This window comes from Rhinoderma darwinii, chromosome 4, assembly GCF_050947455.1.
Source record: "Rhinoderma darwinii isolate aRhiDar2 chromosome 4, aRhiDar2.hap1, whole genome shotgun sequence".
NCBI classification, from domain to species: domain Eukaryota; kingdom Metazoa; phylum Chordata; class Amphibia; order Anura; family Rhinodermatidae; genus Rhinoderma; species Rhinoderma darwinii.
In genome coordinates, this window is record NC_134690.1 from 180,465,368 (window position 1) to 180,490,496 (window position 25,129).

Below are 25,129 nucleotides of genomic sequence, written 5' to 3' on the forward strand. Positions count from 1 at the left end.
TATAAGTAATCGAGCCGCAATCCGCATTTGTCAAAATAGAAGTGTCGACTTCATCCCAATGTTCCCGGGGAAAATGGCAAGCAAAGTTACTTTTGGATGGGGCTCAAAAGCTGTACCACAGACTGAATTACAAATTTCAAAAATCTCCTTCCACCAAGACTATCTTACACGTCCACCAAATATTGTAATAAGATCCCAAGTCCTCCAAACATCTCCAACAAACAATGGACGTGTCTGAAGCAAACCGAGCAATTTTATCCGACATCCTATACCACCTTGATAGAATTTTAGCCATTCTCCTGAATTCTTACACATCTCGACGACTTATGGGGAATGCGTAAAAGCCTCGATACTTATTGTTCAGTAAATGTTTCTCCAATATCTGACACCCACTTCACGAATCTTGAGGTTGAGACTACAGACGAATAAGACAACCTCTTATATATCACAGAGATGACTTTTTACTTGGGTATAGTGGGTTTGGAAGAATAGTTTCATACCACGAGGAGTCTCGTTTAAACCGTGCTAATTCACTTATCTTAACCATGTTGCTCTTTAAATAAACCAGGATAGGAAGATGCAACGGTGATATACCTAATTTCTGAGCCAAGACAGCTAAGGATATAGGCTGGCCCTGGGGGTCTAGCAGGTACGTGACAGGTCTCACCGAGGACCTAGTCTATCTCGGGGTGCTACCTCTCAGCGTCGGGGGTGCGCTCTCCACCAGATCTCGTATCTGCAGTAAGGGGGATGGATAAAAGTGAGAACTATCTGAGCGGATAAACCAGCGCCAAGCCAACCAAGTGGCCTTGGTGATTTGGATTAGTAGTGGGCCTGTCTTCACGTTGTTGTGGAGGGACCAATAGTAACGCTCTAAATGTCATGGGCACCATCTGCTCCTCTGTTGCTAACCATGTCTTGTGGACCGGGGCTCTAATCCAATCCACAATACGAGCAAGGTGTACTGCCCTGGCGTATCTTTCCTGGTCAGGGAGCCCTATGCCCCCCCCCCTATCTTTAGGCGCAGAAAGTAATGATCTCGCTATTCTCGCTTTCTTGCCTTGCCAAATAAAGCAGGACATCAACCGTCTTATGGAATGACAAAATGACAACAATCGGCAGCACTTGCAGCAGGTAAGTCAATTTAGGCATTATCAGCGACATTACTATATTTTTACTCCCGAACCAAGACAGGAGTGGGACATCCGATTTTCTGAATGGCGTGTGGTAATGTTTTCAACATTGGGGTATAGTTCAGACGGTACAAATGCGTTAAATCCCTATCTATCTTAACCCCCAGGAACGTCAGTTGTTCCGAGTTCCAATCATAAGGAGAGTTTTCAGCTATTTTTGTGACCATGTTGCTCGGAAGATTAAAGCTAACTGCTTGCGGCTTACTGGGGTTCACTTTAAAGTTAGATAAGCCTCCAAACTCCCAAAACAAATTTTGGATCTGGGGGAGAGCCACACCTGGATTAGTTAACACCAACAAATCGTCAGCATATGCTGCTACTTTGTGTTCCCTACCCTAAGCCCCTTAATAAGAGGATGGTACCGGATGGCCTGCAGGGTCCTAGCAGTTTTAAATAGAGTGCAACATAGCCCAATACCGAATGAACACACAGCACTACTTTTATTAGATGCAGAGAAAGCTTTTCACAATGTCAGATGGAAATGGTTGGATGCTGTCCTGGATGAGATTGGGATAACTGGGGCTTTTAGAACCTTACTACACCACATTTACCAGACCCCCCCCCCCCCCCCGCCCCCTAAAGCTAGAATTTATACCACAGGTTTCCCATCCCAACCATTTAGCTTATACAAAGGTACTAGGCAGGGATGTCCGTTGTCTCCTTTATTATTCAACCTAGCATTGGAACCTTTAGCGTGTTACCTGGCATCGTCAAATTTGTTCGGGGCCATATCGGTAGAGAATTTGGAGGTTAGGGAAACCTAACCTTTGCGGACAACATACTTTTATTTCTTGCACATCCCTTGCAGGATGTTCCGCTTATTTTCCAGGCATTGCACGAATTTGGGACCTACTCGGGCTATAAAATTAACTCTTCAAAATGTCAGTTTATTGGATTTAAAACCGCAGGATTCCAAACATAGGCGCTTGTTGGACACATTGGACATTGAGATTGCGCAGTCCAATATAACATACCTGGGTATCAAGATAGGTCGGGTGCCCACCAAGTCCCTTTTACAATCTGAACTATCTGATTCACGACATTCAAGCTGATCTTCTGATATGGCATAGTTTACCCCTCTCACTTTTGGGTTGTAGGTGTTGGGTAAAAACGTCGGGGTTTGCGAAACTGCTATATCCATTACAGACCATCCCCTTACTGATTAGGCATGCGGATATGAATACACTCAATTCGTCCTTTACTAAATTTATCTGGGGGGGAGGGAAACCGTGAATCGCGCTCGCAAAACTCCTGTTGCGAAAAGAAGAGGGAGGCATTCATTTTCCTAACATTCGGGGGTACAACCTGGCGTGTTTGAGTAGTCACCTATTGGATTGGAAACCTGATACGAGGTATCATTCCAACACTGTCCTGGAACGGCAGCTAGTGAAACCGTGGGATCTCATGGCACTGGTTCACACAACGTTTGCATCTCTCCCGTCAGCTATTAAGAGGTCATCTCTACTACGAGATACCATCATTACTTGGAAAATATTGCGTAAACATTATAGTCTCCCAAACCAAATCTCAAAACACATTATGGAAACACCCGGAATTTGAAGTGGGAAGATCCCGTCTACTGCTGTCGCATTGGAAGGAGCGAGGGATAGTGACTTTGGGAGATATATTTCATGAACAGGAGAGGAGATGGTTGTCCTTGCAGGAAATTCAGACAAAGTATAACTTCAAACATCACCAGTATTTACAGTATTATCAAATTCTATATTCCTGCAAAACTAAACTTGTCGACATAACTAGTGAAATACCATCCAACATGTTTGACTCGTGGTTCTTGGGCACCCATAGAAAATCAATATCGGAAATGTATAGCACTTTAAGACCACTACTATTGAAGCTGTCCCCTGAACAGACGTTTGGGAGATGGGAAAAACTGTTTAGCTTGCCAGGTATTGAAAAACATATTGAAATGGGGTTGGTAGATTTCAGGACCCATGTTAACAACGAGAAATGGAGGGAAACCCCACCTGAATATCATCCATCACGCAATTTATGCATTCACTTTGCCCCCTTCCATAACCAAACCCGATAGGAAAACGTTCTGCCCTAGGTGCAATACACCATGAACAGATGTGTCATGGTTTTTGGGCATGCTCAAACATACAACCATTTTGGAGGGAGGGAGCATCACTATTGCAACAAGTGAGCAAATTTAAGGGAATTTTGGGACCAATGGGAATATTATTTCATGTACAACATGATGGTGAACTGGAGGATGCGGAGGTGACACATCTTCCTTCCATAGCTCATGCCACACTTATGATGGCAAAGCGGTGTAAACTCCAGAAATGGTTGATAGCGGATATTCCGACCCGAAGTTTAGTTATTCAAGGGATGAGGAAATTGTTCTATTTAGATAGAATCAGCATCTTACAACACAAGGATACACAGGGGAAAAAGTTATTTGGGAAATGGAAGCTGTTTCTTACAAATCATTTTTCTAGTTTGGAATTGCGTAATATCATTGACCCATTCACAGGCTCGCCTTGGTATTTGATAGAGGACCTCAAGGGCACTTTGGGGGCACTGAAAGTGTATCGAACGTAATATCCGCATTTTTTTAATGTAATTTACTAGCGGACTTGGGTGTGTATGCTGCTCCACTAGGCTCCATTTTAGTTAGAAGTTTATTGTAACTTGTTAACAGGAATACTCCGCAATAACGATATCTACATGACGACACAGTTGGTTATGAGTAGGTCTGCCATTGAAGAGATCGAAGGGGTGAAACCCCCGATTGATATATCTCTAAAATTCGGACCATAATTCTAAAAGAAGGAGGAAAAAGAAAAAAACGCAAGTGTGAACTGAGATCAACGTTGTCTGAATAAAAAATCTTCAGAACCGGTTCTTATAGCTAATTTCCTATATGGGTCTGATTATGGCTTGTGCATAGAATTGATACTACTTAGACATCTTATCATTATATGTTATTATGCTTAGAGGGGGATAAATTAATGGAAGTAACGTTATAAAAATCTGTGTTGGTATCCTGGTCAGGAGACATTTTTAAATTATGTACATCTAGTTTGAAACAAATGTGTTTGTTCAAACCCTTTCCATTTCCTATATAAATGTTCTTTGTATCATGGATAATAGAGGAAAGAGATATATTTATACATGAAAAATCTTTAAAAAATATATTTTTATGTGGAATTTAATAAAAATTTGTACAAAATTATTCTTATCCCAAAGAGTGCCTGGTATGTTTTGGAAAATATATTTTTTTTATTTTTATTTTTGAATTATTTCTCGCCGAAACGGCACCGTGCTATATATTGATTGCATATTTTGGGATTTCTATTAGGTGTGGTGTATAACCATTTATCCTGTTTAGCTTATGAGTAGGTTGCCCACCTTTGTTAAACAATTGACACTGCGTATCTGAACGTTATGACATTGTGTGGGTGTATTCATTATCTCGTGGACTTTGTATTCCTGCCATTGTATATTTGTATGATTACTACTTGTATGACTACTTTTAATATGTTTATTATTCTTATTTCTTTTTAAAAAAAATGTAAACCAATAATGTTTTACAAAAAAAAAAAAACATTTTTTTGAAATTGGGTTTATTTAATATTCTAATTTTCTGAGACACTAAATTTTGGGATTTCATATTGGCTATAATCTTCAACCTTAAAAAAAAAAAATGCTGCAAATAGATCACTGTGTGTAATGAATCTATATAATATGAGTCAATTCACTTCTTGAATTGAATTACTGAAATAAGTTAACTTTTTGATATTCTAATTCATTGAGAAGGACTAGTGTGTAATGGGTTTTCAGCCTTTGAATGTAAACAAGAATGTAATATGTTACATAAGTTTCGTTATGTAATGATTGCTTTATTTATGTAGCACTGGAAAACCCTTGAAGCCCCTTTTTTTTTTTTTTTTTTTTTTTTTTTTTTTTTTTTTTTTACACGTAAATAAGAGGACTAATGGCTTTATCAAGTAGGTACTGAGCTGAAAGGGGGGTAGTGGTTAAAGCAGTGCCCATTCACTACTTAGCTAGCCCCATTAGCATTCTCTTGCATTTTGTAAAAAAAATTAACCTACAAAAATCTGATATTGTAAAATCAGTCATAAGTTTCTTGATACTTGTGCCCTGTACGTGTAGGAGATGACAATGTGTCGGTCTTTTAGTAAACCTTTGTCTCAATAACCATTATAAATTCAGTAAGCTGCCATTTACAAGTGTCTGTAATGAGAAGTGAAAGAATCCCAGTTAAAAGGCTGGAAAGAACTACCTCCAAGCATCATTGATATGTTTTTACCAGGTTGTAAGAGACTGTGTAAAAGGCTTTATTCACGCGACCTGGTGTCAGATCAGCCATGATAGACTGCAGTTTTTTACGGTCTATTTGCACTGGTGCCCGACCCGTTTTCATGGATCCTTCATATACCTGAATTGAGTCTATTGAGAGATCTGGGAAAACGGGCAAAAATAGGGCATGTCCTATTTTTTTCCCGGGCTGTTCTCACGGTCCGTTATAAAAAAACGGCTGTGTGAATAGCCCCATAGACATGCATTGATTTTAATGCAGCTGTGTGACTGCGGTTAAAAAAAAAAAAAAAAAGTGTCACACGGCCGATTATCCCTGTTTGTTTAGGGCCTAAAAGTGTCAAGCAGTTTTTCATCTGCGTGCGTTTTTATAAGGACTTTGTACAGCTGTTTTATAGGTCAGGTACCTATAAATTACAGCTATACAATTCCGATCAGCATTTCCTCAGTGTTCAGGCTGGCAGGGCTTCTTCTACCTGCTCGTACTAAGAAGCATATTTAAATTGTATGGGACTAAATTCTTGTTTGTGCCTATGTTATATTGGTACAGTACCATTTCATATATACGAAGAACTTTTATCACACCATAGTTTACCGCATACTAAAATCACTTTTTTTTTTCTCCATTTTTCTTTTGTCAGGTAGTGATATATGGAGAGTTGCCAAAAAAAGAGAACATTTTGTATGTATCCAATCATCAGTGTACAGGTTGGTATATTGTTTAGTGAACGGTATAAATCGTATGAATAGCAAGATTATGGAGATAGTGGCAATTATTCCTGCATGGATGTGAAGGATCTTAAATTTCCTGTCGGCAGACACTATAGGCTGGTGCCTGATTCACATAGCTGTAGGCTATGTGTTCATAGGGCAGATACTCTGTGTAAAAGTACACCACGTATCCGTCCTGAACCCTGCAAGGAATTACAGCGGAAAAGCCGCACCAAATTGTGGTGCAGTTTCATCATGTGACCGCTGCATCCTGTCATCGCAGGAGGCTGGGCTGCAGGATGTCAGAGGGACGCGTCGCCATGACTACAGGTAAGTATGACTTACTGAGTTGCGATTTTTGCGGCGGAATCCCTGCTTTTCTGCCGCAAAAATCACAACAGCTGCTATTTGTTGCAGGTTTTACCTCCCTATTGAATTCAACTTGCAACAGAAAACTAGTGATTCTGCAGCATAAATTACATAGTTGATAAGGTTGAAAAAAGACAACCTATAATCCTACTGTGTTAATCCAGAGGAAGGCAAAATTTCCCGGTTCCCCCATTAGGGTAAAAATTCCTGCTGCACTGCAAATATGGCAATCGGAGTAAATCCCAGGATCAACGCTTCATCTCCAGAATCTAGTTCTAATAACTTGTAATATTATATTTTTCAGTAGAACAGTGTGGGGGAGGGGGTGTTGCAACTGATATGGATGCCAAAGTGCACCCATTTTTTACGGACTTGTGAAACCAGGTTAAGTCTTTATTCACAACATATTACTGTTATGTGTGTGTGAGACATCTGCTTAATGTCGAAAAACTGGATTGGATTCTGTCAGGGGATGCAGAAAAGGCTTGGGAAGGGTTTCCCCTGACAGGATCCATCCCAGTTTATGGGGCTCAATATGTGTCTCCCATGGAGCTGTAATACGGGCATGTGAATATAGCCTAAGGCTGTGGTCTTTCACTCATATGGTATGCAGTGCTTTGCGAGAATATGGGTAGTTATAAATGCAGATTAAGGTCTTATTCATACGAACGTGTCCGTTTTGCGCGCGCGTAGAAGTTCCATGTGGCATGAGTATTTGGTGCGTGCCTGCGTGATTTCCACGCATATCGCAGCGTGATGACACTCTGTTTTTATGTTTACAAACATAAAAGGTGCTTTTCTTTTTCCATTCATTTATTTTACTAATGTAGCGCGAATCACGCTCGCTACACGGAAGTGCTTCTGTGTGCCGTGCGCGATTTTCACGCACCCATTGACATCAATGGGTGCGTGATGCGCGAAAATCGGCCAAGTATAGGACATGTCGTGAGTTTTACGCAGCACACATACGCTGCGTGAAAATCACGGACTGTCTGAATGGCCCCATTGACTAACACAGGTCCGTGAGACGCGCGTGATTTTCACGCGCATAGCACGGACGTAATACACGTTTGTGTGAATAAGGCCTAAGTTCTAGGTGTCGCCCTGAGCCTTTATTGTCAGACACTCTGGAAGCTTTTCCAATCATGATAATATAATACAATGAACTAGAGCTGTAGGTGCTAAAAAAAGGTTTTCATAACTGCTGGTAGTATATTGGCAATAATATACAGCTTTCTTATTTGTGTCTTGTTGGCAGTTGACTGGATTATTGCGGACATGATGGCTGTACAGCAAAATGCACTGGGCCACGTTCGATATGTTCTGAAGGATGGTCTGAAATTTCTTCCTCTGTATGGCTGGTATTTTTCCCAGGTAATTTGTGGCATTGTTAACATGAGTCTTTGAAAGTGAAGATGAAGTTTTAAAAAACAAAACAAAAACCAGTCCGGACTCTCTAATATTATTTCATCTTCTTAGAAAGTATGATCTTGTAACCGGAACAGATGCTTATCCCTTAAGGTGGATTTACATTTAGATGCAATGGTGCAGCACTACAGTAACACGAAAAAAACACAGTAAAACCACATTAGAGCCACGTTCAGCAGGCAGGGTTTGTAACATACTGTTTGTAACCGCTGTAACATACAGACAGTCAGTCCGTGTAACATACAGCCGACACTTCACAGTAACGAGCGGGATCGTGATCCCGCTCGTTTAACCCGTTAAATGCTGTGGTCAATAGCGACCGCAGCATTTAAATTGTTAGAAAGAGGGGTATGACCCCTCTAGCAGCTCATCGCGCCCCCCACAAAGCAATCGCGGGGTGGCGATTGTTGCTATTGCTGCCTGGGTGTCTAATGAAGGCTCCCAGGTCCGCCATCTTTGTGCTCCTACTAAGCCTTCCTCCGGCAGGGCTTAATAGAAGCCTGTCAGAAAGACTATATACTGCAATACATTAGTATTGCAGTATATTGTCCAAGCGACCCAACGATTGCTGGTTGAAGTCCCCTAGGGGGACTAATAAAAAAAAAAAAAGTAAAAATTAGTAAGATAGTTTTGTTTTTTATGTAAAAAAAAAAATGAAAAGTTCTCCCTAGAGCATAGTAAAAAAATAAATAAACATAATTGGTATCGCCACATCCGTAAAAGTCTGAACTATTACAATATATCGTTATTTAGCCCGCACGGTGTACGCCGTAAAAAATAAATAAATGTAAACTTCAGAATCGCTATTTTTTTTGGTCGCCTCATCTCCCACACAAAATGGAATAAAAAGTGATCAAAACGTCGCATGTACCCTAAAATGGTATCATTAAAAACTACAGCTTGTCAAGGCAAAAAATAAGCCCTCATCACACTTAATCGACGGAAAAATAAAAAAGTTATGGCTCTCAGAATTTGGCGACACAAAGTTAATTAAATTTTTTACACTTCGTCTTTTACTTGTAAAAATATAGAAAAAACTATATATATTTGGTATCTCTTTAATCGTATGGCTCTGGAGAATAAAGTGAACATGTTGTTTTAATTGCACAGTGAATTCCGTAAAAACGAAGCGCAAAAAACAATGGAGGAATCACTGTTTTTTTATTTTCTACCCCACAAATAATTTTTTCCCTGTTTCCTAGCACATTATATGGCACAATAAATGGTGCTATGAAAAACCAACTCATCCTGCAAAAATCAAGCCCTCATAGGACTATATCGACGGAAAAATAAAAAAGTTATGGCTTTTGGAAGGTGGGGAGGAAAAAACGAAAATTAAAATCTAAAAGTTCTTTACGACGGGAAGGGGTTAAAAGCATTTATCACCTATCTCTACTGGGGGTACAACTGTCCACCCGCACAACTTTGATGAGAAGCTGTTTGTATGGAGTGACGGTCCAGTGTGCGCGCTGCCACTCTATACAGACTCTATGGGAGTTAAAGGGGTTGTCCGAGATACCATCATATTTTCAAAAACCCCTTTAATGCATGTCATTTATAAATGTAAATACATTTGTAATATAGTTACATTTTCCAAAGTGGCCCCGTTTCCAGATCCTGCCGTGGGGAACTTGACTGGTGATGTCAATCTCTGCACTGGCTGTGCCGCTTTCTTGATTTTGAATTCTTTGCCGTGTATACGACACGTCACGTGGTGTATATCGGCTTGTTCTGCTTCACAGCATGTTGTCTGCTGTTCTCACGGTCCCTTTTGTTCTCGAGATAGCAGCAGGGGCCGCACATGCGTGTTACTACAGAACAAGCCGATATACACCACGTGACAAGTGACGTGTCGTATACCCGGCAAAGAATTCAAGATCAATGAAGTGGCAGAGCCAGTGCAGAGAGTGACGTCACCAGTCAAGTTCCCCACGCAGGATCTGGAAATGGAGCCACTTTGGAAAATGTAAGTATATTACAAATGTATTTACATTTATAAATTACATGCATTAAAGGGGTTTTTGAAAATATGATGGTATCTCGGACAACCCCTTCAAGAAAACTGCTGTTTCCATATCTCCCATAGAGTTTGTGTAGAGCGCCAGCCTTCATACTCGACAGTAACTCCATACAAACCGCTCCTCACCACTGTCGTGCAGGTGGGGAGACGAGATTACCTAGTTGTGTTATTTGATGGGGGTCCCAGCGATCTAACATTTATAACCTATGCAGTGGATAGGTGACGGAGCAAAACTAGAAAAGACTGGACCCCATTGCAAACGTTTTAATGAGTCATTACCCCAGCATGAACATCTACCAGTTCCTAGTGAAACTTAAAGAGGCTCTGTCACCAGATTTTCCGACCCCTATCTCCTATTGCAGCAGATTGGCGCTGCAATGTAGATCAGAGTAACGTGTTTTTTTTTTCAAAAACGAGCATTTTTGGCCAAGTTATGAGCATTTTTATAGTTATGCAAATGAGGTTTTAAGTACAACTGGGCGTGTTTAAAGTTATGTCCAAGTGGGCGTGTATTGTGTGTGTACATCTGGGCGTTTTTACTTCTTTTACTAGCTGGGCGTTGTGAATGGGAGTGTATGATGCTGACGAATCGGCATCATCCACTTCTCTTCGTTAACACCCAGCTTCTGGCAGTGCAGACACACAGCGTGTTCTCGAGAGATCACGCTGTGACGTCACTTCCTGCCCCAGGTCCTGCATCGTGTTGGACGAGCGAGGACACATCGGCACCAGGTTCTAAAATGCTGTTAATTGTTTTTAAAGAAATGCCAGTGTTTCTAGCATAAAAAAAACAAACCTCTTTCATCATCTTTTGTTTCCACGTGCCTCCCTTAGTGCTGCTACTAACCCATGCAGCTTGGGGAGGGGATCTGAGCTGAATCCGTCTCCTTCCACCTCTGGTGGCGGACATTATAGCCCCTGATTACTTTACACTTCAGCTTTACAATCATTACTAACTAACTGAGATGGAGTCTCCTCCGTTATACTGCCATGTTACTGCAGAGGCTCTGCTCCTTCCCTGACAAGCTGAAAGCTATTTCTATTGGCTGCACTGCAGTGAACAGAGGACCACTATGCAGAAACCTGACTGTAGGGAAAGTGACTAAGCATGGTATCCACCTGGACATTGCTATACACTTTGAACACTAGATGGTGCCATACTGTAATCGTAATAACACTTAACTGGATCATTTTTTTTAATTAATTTTTATTTTTTATTTTTTTTAAAGCGTACCTAACTTTTCAGGTCACTTATCAGAATAGGTTGTCCTTTTTATGTACACAAGGAATAACACTTTCTGACCATTATGTGACTTGCATGTTGCATATTTTTGCAGTTTAGTTTTTTCATCTCTAATTCTCTGTTTTCCCTGAGCTAGTGGGTGGAGCCTAACTGCTATCATGTCTCCCATACAACGCACACAGAAAAGAGAAGATCCTGGTCCACTATCTCTTTCTTTAGCAGACCTTTTATAGCAGAAGCAGCATGGAGGCGATTGTACAGCAGTAAGGAGCAGTGTAGCTGAAAGTTCAGCACTGGGGTGACATACACTATATGGACATTGAATTCAGGTGTCTTATTTAGTCCAATTGCCACAGGTGTATAAAATCAAACACAACCATGCAGTCTGCCTTTACAAACATTTGTGAAAGAGTTATATTGCTTTGCTGACTGACTCAATAACTGCAGAGTTCTAAATCTCCTCTGGCATTTATATCCACACAAAACTGTGCGCCGGAAGCTTTATGGCATGGGTTTCCATTGCAGAGCAGCTGCATGACAGCCTTACATTACCAAACAGAATGCAAAGCTTCGGATTGTAAAGCCACTGGACTCTGGAGCAGTGGAAACGTGTTCTGTGGAGTGAAGAATCACGCTTCTCTATCTGGCAGTCTGATGGATTACTCTTGGTTTGGCAAATGCCAGGAGAACGTTACCTGCCTTACTTCATTGTGCCAACTGTAAAGTTTGGAGGAGGGATAATGCTATGGGGTTGTTTTTCAGTTGTTGGCCTAAGCCCCTTTGACATTTTGGACAATTGTATGCTTCCAACTTTGTGGGAACAATTTAGTGAAGGCCCTTTTCTGTTTCAGCATGACTGTGGCCCAGTGCACAAAGCCAGGTTCATAAAGGCATGGTTGGGTGAGTTTGGTCTGGAAGCCCTTTACTGGCCCACACAGATCCCTGACCTTCACCCCAAAAGGTGTTCGATGGGGTTAACTAGAATGGAGATTACGAGCCAGGCCCTCTCCTCCAACATCCGTGTCTGACCCTCCCATGTTCTCTGCTGGATGAATGGGCAAAAATTCACACAGACGCACTCTAAAATCTTGTAGAAAGCTGTCCCAGAAGAGTGGAAGCTGTTTTAGCTGCAAATGAGGGACCAACTCCATATTAATGTCTATGGATTTAGAATTGGATGTCATAAGAGCTCCTGTACACTCAATGTGTAAGTGTCCCAATACTTTTGTCCGTACATTGTACTTTCAAGTCACAAATCCCTAGAGACCGGATCAGAATCTCTTCCCACAGTTTCTGGGTCCAAACAAGTGGAAGAAGGCCTTGACTAAAGAATGCAGTGAAGCTTGCAGACTAGGGAAGCCTACTCTACATGGTCTTTGAGCACTCTCTGCCCGTGATATGCCAGTCTCCTGGGCTGAAAAATCATGTGCCTCATTTCGAACAGATATGTTGAGCTGCCACGTGGTCAATCCCTCACAACTTCATCAGGCATCACAGGCTGAATATTTTGGCTTCCAAAGATTTTGCCTTTTGAAAGAAAAGTTTTACAGGCCATTATTCCCCCCCCCCCACCCTTAAAATTAATTTGGTATATTTCCCTGTAGTGCTGTTATGGAAGTGAAATGTAAAGTAGGAACTTCTCCTCACAGTTAACTTGTTTTTCCATAACAGCGCCCTTACATATCGCTCCCTTTTTATTGTGATTTCTAAATAAAAAATGAAATAAAAATCTGTGCATGTATGCTTGTCTGTGCAGATTTTGCCAATTTCTGAGGATGGTAATAGGACGGGTCTTTTTTACCGTTTTTGTTTCGTGTTCCTAGACAGTCAGGGTGAATTAAAGACTCAGGAAATCTGAATTAACGGCTGCTTTCTCTGCGTGCAGGATTCACCACCATGGGGGGAAGGGATAGCAGGCATTGCGGCACTTGTGGGATCGCACACATTACATAGTATCATACATAGTAAGATACAATATTAAAGGGTAACTAAACTTTCAGAAAACTTCTGACATGTCATAGTGACATTTCGGAAGTTTTGATCGGTGGGGGTCCGAGCACTGAGACCCCCTCCACGATCACTAAATCAAAGACAAGCACTCAGGTGAGCGCTGAGCCGCTTAGTTTCTGATCGACTTTTCGGAAAGCAGAACAGTTGGTGTCTGCGGGCTCATACACTTTCTATTGAGTCCGTACACCATTAACTCGGCCTTCCGAGACAAGTCGATCAGAAATCAAGCGGTGCTCACCCGAGTTCTTCTGCTGCTTCGTTTTAACGATCGTTGGGGGTCTCAGTGCTCAGACCCCCACCGATCAAAACGTCTGACATGTCATTCTGAAAGTTTAGTTACACTTTAATGTAATGCATGTATGCCCTGCCCCTCTCCTACACATGCGCTGCATTCTGCATATAAAGAAATATATACACATTAAATGGCAGAGGCTAAGGGGGTATTCAATCCTATAAGGAGCAATTACGCTATGCATGAGTGTGCTCTCTCCCACTGTATCCTGCATACGTAGAAATATATATACTGTACATGTAATACTAAAGGGCAGGCCTAAGGTGCCAAACAACACTTCCCCCTACTCCCTTGAAATGACTGTAAATGGTGCTAAGTGCTCACTGTTGTGAATGACTGATGGTTACACGGTCTGATGTGTGCTAGTGCAGTGCTTCAGACTAGTGTCACTTCTGCTGCCGCCTTCCCTCAACAAGATGGCGTTCTACACTTCACCCTCTTGCGGCCCGAGCACTGCTGCCGTGCACCGTACTTCGTCTTCCTCCTGAGAACAGCCTGATGCTTACTAGCACAGGATATTCTGTGCCAGGCCGACCCCCTGTTGCTGCTTACAAGTCTCTATAGCTGCTATGGTGGTAGTTCCACCACTGATTATGTGTAAAGGTTTCTCGCTGGAATATCTCTTTTAGAGCCAGTTACATCACTCTAGGGGCTAAATAGTTTCGTTTTTGTTTGCTATCCCTTGCTACAAAATTTTTTCCATAGACGTCAATAGAACACAACCCAAAAAGTTAGGTCCAAAATTTTTAGGCACATAGTCTACCTGGCTAGTGCTCCTTTTTTTTTTTTTTTTTAGGTAAGAATAAAAGCTAATTTATGAGAAGTCAAGATTCATTATTCTGGAAAAACCTGATTGAATGAGATCGTGTGTTTTATGTTTCCATTTGACAATATTAATGCAGTGATCCTTAACTGTTTTCGGCAGCATGGTGGAATTTATGTCAAGAGGAGTGCCAAGTTTAATGAGATGAAAATGAAAAACAAGCTACAGTCCCAAATGAAGGCGGAAACTCGAGTAAGTTCATATGTATTTTGGTCCCTTCAGCTGATGTAATTTGATGAATTTTTTAATGTTTTACGTACCTTCTTTTGGTCCTGTTTTTTCTTATGAAGCTTGATATGATTATGGCTTGACTATGATTTTTCATTAGAGCCACGTATAGGTATATCATTAATTTAGGGTCCTTAAAGATAGTCCTGCATCCATTTTGGTGGGTTTGAGTGAGAAAGCAACACCTATGGGGAATGTGCAATGTTTGGTAAAGCAATAATCCATCAGGTTGGAATTTAACTTGTCAGATCCTTTGTTTTTCCTAGAAATAATAAGGTTCCTTGTGTGTGCCGAGTGGTTTATGAACGTTACTAGTCCACATCAAATTGTGGCAGACGATGTATGTAAAGATATGCAAGTGTTTGCAGACATGGATCATTTAGTCCCGCACGGCAGCCCAACACTTTAGCAGTCGGAGTCCCCAGCTGCTATCTTGGCCCGGGGAAGCTACGTCACTCAAGCTTCCCTAGGGTTGCCCCAGTGACATAACTTGCCAGTTACTTCAATGGGGCCACCCCAGGGAAACTCTAGGGACATAGCTTCCCGTGCCGAGAAAGAAGCCAAAGACTGGCTGCTTTCAAAGCAACCGGGGACTCCGGTTAACGACACACATGGTGGCCCCCAGGACCTCGCCTTTTTTCCCCAGAAGCTTTTTCCTGACGTATACGTTAAACGCAGACCAAAAAACATGATGTGCATAGAACTTAACACTTGAAGATTTTGCACAGATTTGTAGGCCATTTCCATTTCATACTCCATGTATTTTCACTTTATTAACTCCCTAAGGCCATGTTCTGACAGGTCGGATATGCTGCATAAAAATACACCTCGCATCCGACCTAGGACTTGCAGCCTATTCTGTTCCCATTTTTTTATACATTGGCGTGGAAGTTTTCTCCCTCGTTCTTCCGTGTTTCCTTATGTGGATGCACATGCTACTTGTGAGGCATATGCTCTTTGTCTAGGGGAATTTGTAACCTTACAGACGCTGGTTATGGTTCTACGTTGAAGGGTGGTACTTCTATTACGTGATTGGCTAAACAAGTTCACGAGAAGATACTTGGCAGCTTGAAAACTGCTTTGGGCACTGTTCCCTTAGTAGACATCAGAACCAGGTATTGCCCAACCATCAGCAGAAGCAGCCTCCGCTGAGTGAACATGTAAGGGTATGTGCACACACACTAATTACGTCCGTAATTGACGGACGTATTTCGGCCGCAAGTACCGGACCGAACACAGTGCAGGGAGCCGGGCTCCTAGCATCATAGTTATATACGATGCTAGGAGTCCCTGCCTCGCTGCAGGACAACTGTCCCATACTGAAAACATGTTTTCAGTACGGGACAGTTGTCCTGCAGCGAGGCAGGGACTCCTAGCATCGTACAGAAGTATGATGCTAGGAGCCCGGCTCCCTGCACTGTGTTCGGTCCGGTACTTGCGGCCGAAATACGTCCGTCAATTACGGACGTAATTAGTGTGTGTGCACATACCCTAAGGAGGGAAGATAATGATAAGCTTGAACTCTGTCCAGGAGTAAGTAAAACAAAGAATTTGGGCATTGTTTTAACTGTTTTATAAAGCTCTATTCCACCTAAAGTATAATTTTTTTTCTTCTACACATATAATTGAATGCACACGTTAAAGAAGTGGCTCTAGAAATTCTTCCTTCGAAAACCTCCATCTTGGTACCGCATGTAGCCTGTGGAGTGAAAACACAACCTTACCTAGCTTATATATGAACTGTTGAGTTAATATTTCTCAGAAAATGCTGGGTGAGAGCCTACTGTTAGTTTAGCTACTCTTGTCTATGCCAAGTGAAATGTAATTGGACTTAGATTAAGTGTTTCTAAGCTGGTATTATATTCATAAGACTTGTATATATGAGGCCTATTTCTCAAAATTAAACAAACCGTTGCAGACAAATGAATCCTTAGATGAAAAGACCTGGCATTCTCCAAGGATTATTCTGGGATAAGTCTATTTCCATCAGGAAATCTGCCAAGAAGCTGTGTCTTGGTGCACTGTGTTAGTACTCCACATCATTAGGCCTCTTGTTTTATAATACAGGTGTATTGTCATTTTAGAATTGTAAATTCAGCGGGAAGCAATTTGTTACTCGGATTTAAGAAAAAACATTATTTTTAAGTTCTCATGGTTCTTAAATGTTTTTTCCTGACATCCAAGGTTGTTGGGGACTAAGTGATAAGAAAAGTACAGATGTAACGGAGCTGAGGTTGTTCTAACTCTTCGTTACATCAGAACGTGTTTTCATTGGTCTGCAGGTATGCTCGTTTTGTTATGCTAACTCAAAGTTATCCACATACATAAAATTGATTAAATTAATTTTTGCTTATTCTGTGTAACCATTTTGTCCCTTTTGATTTTATGATCTACAGGAAGGCATTGTTTCCACACTTTTTTTTTTTTTTTTTTTTTTGCTTGTGTATCCATATATCCATACTATACATTGTTCAGGCATAACGTTAAAACCACCTGCCTAATATTGTGTAAGTCCCCATTGTGCCACCAAAACAGCTCTGACCTGTCGAGGCATGGACTCCACAAGATTTCTGAAGGTGTCCTGTTGTATCTAGCGCCAAGACGTTGGCAGATCCTTTTAGGCCTATAAAGCCACATTCACATCATGTTTTCCTAACTTTGACATATGCGCCAGGTGCCCCCAGGCTATAATGGTATCAGTTTCATGTAAAGGTTCATGATCTATCCATTATGTATTCATGAAACAGATACTATTATATCCTATGGGTGTCTGCTGCCACTATTAGGCATCCGTTCAACTCCTTCCCGACCGCCCACCGTCTTTTGATGTCAGGCAGTGCATGACCCCAGTCTACAACGACGTGTGAGCGCTCATCCTCTAAGCAGGGGCTGTAACTTACTGCTCCTGGTCCTAGAGAAGCCTCCTGAACATAGCTGGGGTCAGAAAACATTTGGACCCCAACTGTTTAACCCTTTGATCGCCTCGGTCCGTGACTGCGGCATGATCAAAGGGAATTCTCCTCTTTGATCGTATCACCGGGATTCCGGTGATGCAATCAAACACCGGAGAATCCCTCTGAAGTCAGCCCTGGGGACCTAGAAAGGACCCCAGGGCTGTCTGTTCAGTGTGCCTGCTGTTAGTGACACAGTGTAATGTATTAGCATACAGGAGTATTGCTAATACATTATAAGTAAAAAAAAAAAAAAGTTATCCCTTAATGGGATTTTAAAAAAAAGTTACAAATAAATAAAGTCCCAACAAAAAAAGTCATTATTTTGCATAAAATATATTTTATTGCCCCCACATTACAAAAAAACAAAATACCTACACATATTCGGTTTGTACACCACCGTAATAACCTGACTAATTTAACAGGTTATTTAGCGTGAAACGTGAACGGGATGAAAAATAAACAAGAAAAACAATGGCGAGAATCTCTGCTGAAAGGCGAAGAGGCAAAAACAGAAAAATGTAGCTAGTCATTAAGGTCTTTCCAGGCCCGGTCATTAAGTAGTCAAACGCAGCAAGCTGCGATGCACTGTGTCCTGACACCTTTCTATCATAGCCAGCAGTAACTTTTTCAGCAATTGGCGCTACAGTAGCTCTTTTGTGGGATTGGAATAGATGGGCTAACCATTGCTCCCCATGCACATCAATAAACTTTGGGTGCCCATGACCCTGGTTGCCTTTCCTTTAACCACATTTGGTAGGTAATCACCAATGCATATCAAGAACACCACACAAGACCTGCTGTTTTGACGTCAAGCCATCACAATTTGGCCCTAGTCAAAGTCCCTCAGATCCCTTATACTTGCCCATTTCTCCTGCTTCCAGCACATCAACTTCTAGATCGGACTTTTCACTTTTTGCGTAATATATCCCACCCCTTGACAGGCACCTGTCATTATGGCTGAACGGTGTATGTATCCTATTAACAACCCTGTTGCTGTACTTTTCTGCCCATGTACCTTGGTGATGCCTATCCGTTGTTCAAAGGAACACTGCCTTGCACTGTGCTAGACTAGATGTATCTTCAGAAGTCTGAATACTGATCTATTCCTATCCATTAATGTGGAAACACAGAATTGTATTTGATACACTAACTACCATTCTGGCAATGAAGTTGTAAAGCACAAAAACAGAAAATGCTGATTACTTTTATTTCGTGTTTTACAGATGTACCTTGTGATTTTCCCAGAAGGAACACGGTACAATCCTGATCTACCGAAGGTTATCACTGATAGTCAAGCTTTTGCTACGAAAGAAGGTAAAATTACAAAATGCCACAAGAAGATAAATTCAGCTTCTAACGTCCGCTACTACTAAATATTTAAAAACACCTAGAGAGGGTCAGGAATTGCATACATGAATCCCGCATGACGTTTTCAGACATTTCCTTACATGATATTCCATAAGGTACACACACTGCAGTTGTTGGTAGCAGAGGCAAATTGCTACGGTCTTATACTAGTCATTCTAAATGAATTAGAATATCATCAAAAAGTTAGTTTATTTCAGTAACTTAATTCAAAAAATGAAACTCCTATATTATATAAATTCATTACACAGAGTGATCTATTGCCAGCATTTTTTTTCTTTTAATGTTGATGATTACGGCTAACAGTTAATGAAAACCCCGAAATTTGGTCTCTCAGGAAATTAGACTATTTGGTAAGAGTTGAAGATTGTAGACTCATGGTGTCACACTTTAATCAGCAAATCAACACAAAATACCTGAAAAGGTTTCCTTAGCCTTTAAATGGTCCAACAGTCTGGTTCAGTAGCTACACAATCATGGGGGAAGACTGCTGACTTGACAGTTTTCCAGAAGACAGTCATTGACACCCTCCACAAGGAGGGTAAGCCACAAAATGACATTGCTAAAGAAGCTGTCTGTTCACAGAGTGCTGTATCCAAGCATATTAATGGAGAGGAATAAAAAAATGTGGTAGAAAAAGGTGCACAAGCAACAGGGATAACCGCAGCCTTGACAATATGGTCAAGAAAAGGCCATTCAAGAATCTGGGGGAGATTCACAAGGAGTGGACTGGTTGGAGTCAGTGCTTCAAGAGCCACCACACACAAACATATCCAGGACATGGGCTACAACTATTGCATTCCCTGTGTTAAGCCACTCATGACCCAGAGACAACATCAGAAGCGTCTTACCTGGGCTAAGAAGAAAAAGGACTGGTCTCCTATTTTCAGATGAAAGTAAATTTTGCATTTATTTGGAAATCTCGGTCCCAGAGTCTGGAGGAAGAGTGGAGAGGGGTCAATCCAAGTTGCTTGCGGTCCAGTGTGAAGTTTCCACAGTCAGTGATGGTTTGGGGAGCCATGTCATCTGCTGGTGTTGGTCCACTGTGTTATATCCAGTCCAGAGTCAGCGCAGCCGTCTAGCAGGAAATTTTCGAGGACTTCCTGCTTCCCTCTGCTGACCAGCTTTATGGAGACGCTGATTTTATTTTCGAGCAGGACTTGGCACCTGCCCACACTGCCAAAACTACCAATACCTAATTTAATAACCGCAGTATCACTGTGCTTGATTGGCCAGCAAACTCACCTGACCTAAACTCAATAGAGAATTTATGGGGTATTGTCAAGAGGAAGATGAGACACCAGACCCAACAATGCAGACGAGCTGAAGGCCGCTATCAAAGCAACCTGGGCTTCCATAACACCTCAGCACTGCCACGGGCTCATCGCCTCCATGCCACGCCGCATTGATGCAGTAGTTCATGCAAAAGGATCCCCGACCAAGTATTGAGGGCATATACTGTACATACTTTTCAGTAGACCTAATTTCGGTATTAAAAATAATTTTTGAAATTGGGCTTCTATAATATTCAAATTTTCTGAGACACTAAATGTTTGGTTTTCATTATTTGTTAGCCATAATAATCAACATTAAAAGAAACAAATGCTGGAAATAGATCACTCGGTGTGTAATAAATCTATATAATATGAGTTTCACTTTTTGAATTGGATTACTGAAATTAACTTTTTGATATTGTAATTCATTGAGAACGACCAGTATAACTAATCTTGATTTCTGCTGCACTATGCAAATGGTACTATCAAAATGTGCCATAAATCCGATAAATCCAAAGCTTCAACGTACCATGTACTTCCCTTTATGGCTATGGTCCACCCATCCTCTAAAAGCTACATATCTCCAGCAGGATAACAGAGCTTAATCTGCTCTCCAGCTGGTTACATAAACACAATAGTGAGCACCGTGTACTCCAGTGGTCTGCATAGTCACTAGATCTTCATTTACAGTTAATGCACAATTGACAAGCCTGCAGCAACTGCATGATGCGATCGAGTCAACCTAGGCTAGAATCTCAAAGAAATGGCCCCGACACCTTGTTGAATCCATGCCACAATGGATTAAAGCTATTTTGCTACTACCTAGTACTAAAAAGTAATGGGTGGATGGGCCTAAACGCACTGTTCTGTACATTTACTTATATCCGCTCGAGTCCACGCCATCAGCAGCTGATGTCAGCAGTAATATACAGCTGACACCTTGCTGCAACAACCTTGTGACAGTTTTGCGCTGTCAGGCAGCCTATAAGGCTCTGGCAGCTAGCTCTGATCCCAGCTGCTACAGCAAAGTTACTTCGTAATAGCACCGTAACTGTATGGCGCATGTTGGAAAGGGCTTCATATATTATATGTACCCAAAAATGGTGCGATTTTAGAATAGAACTTGTCCTGCAAGAAACTAGCTTTTATAAGGCTATGTCGATGATTTTTTTTTAAAAAAAGGTTTGGATTTTGGAATGAGGAGATGAAAAAAATTAAATTGTTCTGTCCTAAAAATAGGCTGCATCCTTAAGGGGTTAAACATGTGGTCATGATTGCATTATAAGCACTGTTGACATTTGAAGCTTTGGTGCATTTTACTAAATAAGCTAGGTTCTCTATGGACAGATCTTCTGCAGCATTTCTGCTCAAAATATGTACCTTATATGCAGATTTGTCTGTGTATTTCACCCCCTACTACAAAGAAAAGGGTCCGAAGCAATCTGATGTTCTGAGATCATGAATTAGGAGAAGAGAGGGACTGCTACCGTAAGAGTGTTCCAAAACAGAGCTACGAATTGTAGACTTCTGGATAAAAGTGATTGGATTTCTTCATTACAAATGTGTCTATTTTTGGTGAAGCATTTAAAATACTGGCAATGTCCTTTGTACAATTACTATATACGTGCTGAGTGTTTATGGCTCTACGGCCAAAAATGATCTTATTTCTAGCATGTATTTGTTGTTCCAGAACTCCGTGCAGTTTGGCTGAAGAACACACGCATTCTTAAAACCATTGTTGTCAGTCTCTGGTATACTTCTGCGCTGAAGCCTTTCATTTATAGGAATGCGAAATAGTTATTTAAAACAGGATATCGAAGTTGAAACCGATTTTAAACTGCACGTTGTGCCCAAAAATAAACTATTAAAAATGTGTTATTTGAGTCAATCATGCAATGCACAGTCATAGAAAGCATTTGAGAGAATTAGCCTGAATGTCTGTGCATTTATATTACAGCGTAAAGTCCACTAGGAAGGAAACAAACTTATCCTTAAACAACCTTCAAGTGACAGTAATAAATTAGAAACCCAGTCGTCATCGAAAACAAAAACATGTCTGGGTCTGTTTAATATTACTGATTTCCTATCTAGGTGGAATAAGCACTTGAGGTCCCTGAGCATCATTCCCACGTCTGTATACTGTCAACTTTATGTGTGATGGTCACAAAAGGTGAATAGTTAGCCACACACATTTCTGCTGTCCTTCTACTCCATTGGTGCAACTATATGATTTGGCGTTCTCCTTTTATTTTATCTTTAGCTTATAAGAGCATAATTGTAGAACATTTCCTTCCAGATGTTATATACACGTATGGATCTAGCTGGCCTACACATATGTAAAAACACAAATATATTTTTCTCCTGCTTTTATTTTTATCCCATGTAAATAGTTTTTTGGGGTTGTTTTTTTTTTCTGGTCCCCTAAAATTATTAAAAATGGTAAAGCTGGACACGCTAAAATATTTAATATGGTGTTTCCGTAACAAATTGTATAATGTAATGTCTCTACCTAGGACTGCCAGTTCTTAAACATGTGCTAACTCCACGTGTTAAGGCGACCCACATAGCGATTGAGACCATGCAGGACTACTTGGATGCTGTATATGATGTGACAGTTGCTTATGAAAAGACTACCACCCAAAGTGGACAAAGAAAAGAAGCACCTTCCATGACAGGTAGATGGATACTATATGCAATTTCTGATCATGGTTATGTTTCATTGATTTACTGTAGCATTGACGTGTCACTAGATGAGCTTGAAGATTGTGTGTTTTGAGGCTTCCATTCCCACTCATGCTAAACCAAACAAGTGTCTGCAAAATCTATTTTAGCCATGGTTTACATCTAATTGTGAATGTGATTCTCACCTTATATTGTTTTAGGAAACTGAGAACTGGTTCTTTAAAGAAAAAAAATGGCAACGCAAATAAGCTTTTTTAGGGCTCTTTGCAAACAGCATATCAGTCTATATATTTTTTTTCTCATTGATTCCTTTTTAGTCCATGAGAAAAAAAACCTCTCTGTGCCTCCGTATGAAATTTGGATGTACAGTTTGGGCTCATAAGAAGCTATGGGCGCTGTATTACAGATCTGAGTGTAATGTGGCTGACATTATGTGCATGAAGCTTTAACACCTTACCGACATTTGTCGTAAATGTACAACATAGTCAGGAGGGGAAACAGATTATGGAGCAGGTGTCAGCTGTGTATTAAAGCTGACACCTTGCAGTAATGGCCTGGATCAGAGAGAGCTCTGATCCCGGCCATTCAACCACAGGTACATCTAAGCTGTTAGAGGGGGGCCCTCTGCCCCGCCCCCCCCCCACACACAATGCAATTGTGAAGTGCCGGTGGTTGTCATGGCAGTCTGGGGTCCCTAATGAAGTTCTTCCATCCTGGTCCTCCTATTAAGACCTGGCAGGGCTTCATAGGCGGGTGCTAAAAACACAATGCAACAAATTGTTCAAGTCCCATATGAAAGCCGTGACTTTCAAAGGTTTTGGAATAGGGATTTATGCCCAATAAGTCAGGAGAAATGGGTGAATATTTATAATGGGAGGGAGATATCGGTTAGCGCAAGCCATCAAATGATTCTGTTTAATATTACACATCGTCTGTACTATACTTCTTCTTCTTTACTTTATAAAATGGGCTTAACTGAGGATGCAAAATGCCATAGATGTCAATACCCTGGGGCCGAGTTCTTGCATATGACATTGGAATGCCCAACTATCGATTCATAATGGTCTTTGATATTCAAAGAGGTGGCAATCAAACTAAATTGTGACATTTCCGAAATCTGCAGAGTTACCGCTTCTAAATTGTACCGACAAGTTGTCAATGGCGGAGTTCTCGCAAATGCAAACTCATTATTTTGAGAGAGTTATTTTTGCTCGCTAGATTAGTTATTGCAAAGAAATGGATGGCAGGTCCTCTCCTTCTATTCCTGAATGGAGAAATATTTGTTCTTCAAATCGAAATGGATGAGAAAAGAAGATCTAAAAAGTCGTAAATGGGAGGATCTTTGGGGTTTCTGTAATTGTGGTGAAGTGGAGAGGTTGTGGTCGTAGTTTGGTTCTCTAGAGGTGGGGGGGTTAGGAATATGTAGGGTATTTTTTTTAATTGTTTTGCATTGTATTATGTTAGATTACAATCTGCTGAATAAAATACTATGTAAAAAAAATTAAAGTTATGGGTCTCTAAATATGGCAACTAAAACTTTAACAACAATAGTATTTTTTTTGTAAAAAATAAATAAAATAAAGTAGTAAAAAATATAAATTTGGTATCTGTGTTGTATTGAGCCACAGAATAAATTAACATGTCATTTTTACTGCTCGGTGAACACTGTAAAAACAATGGAGGAATTGCTGTTTTTTCTTTCCATTCCACTGCACAATATATTTAAGTTTCCCAGTACGTTATATGGTACATTAAATGGCGTGATTAAAAACTACAACTCGTCCTGCGAAAAACTTCTATTTTGATGGGAAAATAAACGTATGTCTTTTAGAAGGCAGGGAGAAAAGTGAAAATGAAAAATGGCTGTAATGGGAATTGGTTAAAGAGCACCTGTCACCTCCTGACATGTCTGTTTTTAGTAAATAATTGCATTTCATACGAAACCACAATTCTGGAGCATCTTTTCTTAGAACTCTGCGTTGTACCGTTCCTCTGTTATTTTATCTAGAAATTTATAAATAAATTGACAACTGGGTGTTAATAGCTGGGGGGGGGGTCCCTACACAGACTAACAATGTCCAATCAGTGCTCAGTCTCCGACTGTGTAGGGAAACGCCCCTTTGACAAAGGAAATGGCAACACCCAGTTCTAAATGTATTAATGTCTAGGAAGACTAACAGAGGAATGGCACAACGCCGAGTTCTAAGAAAATATGTTCCAGAAATGTTATTT

At 40.9% G+C, this 25,129-nt stretch overlaps 1 protein-coding gene across 1 annotated transcript in view; it reads left to right on the forward strand.

Annotated features, from left to right (window-relative positions):
* Nucleotides 1-25,129, forward strand: part of AGPAT5 (1-acylglycerol-3-phosphate O-acyltransferase 5) — a 75,789-nt gene that overhangs the window by 27,724 nt on the left and 22,936 nt on the right. Inside the window, exons 2-6 of the mRNA XM_075861943.1 lie at nucleotides 6,140-6,206; nucleotides 7,837-7,952; nucleotides 14,497-14,586; nucleotides 18,800-18,890; nucleotides 22,729-22,890. Of these exons, the coding sequence (XP_075718058.1) occupies nucleotides 6,140-6,206; nucleotides 7,837-7,952; nucleotides 14,497-14,586; nucleotides 18,800-18,890; nucleotides 22,729-22,890 (526 nt within the window). The remainder of the gene's footprint in view (nucleotides 1-6,139; nucleotides 6,207-7,836; nucleotides 7,953-14,496; nucleotides 14,587-18,799; nucleotides 18,891-22,728; nucleotides 22,891-25,129) is intronic.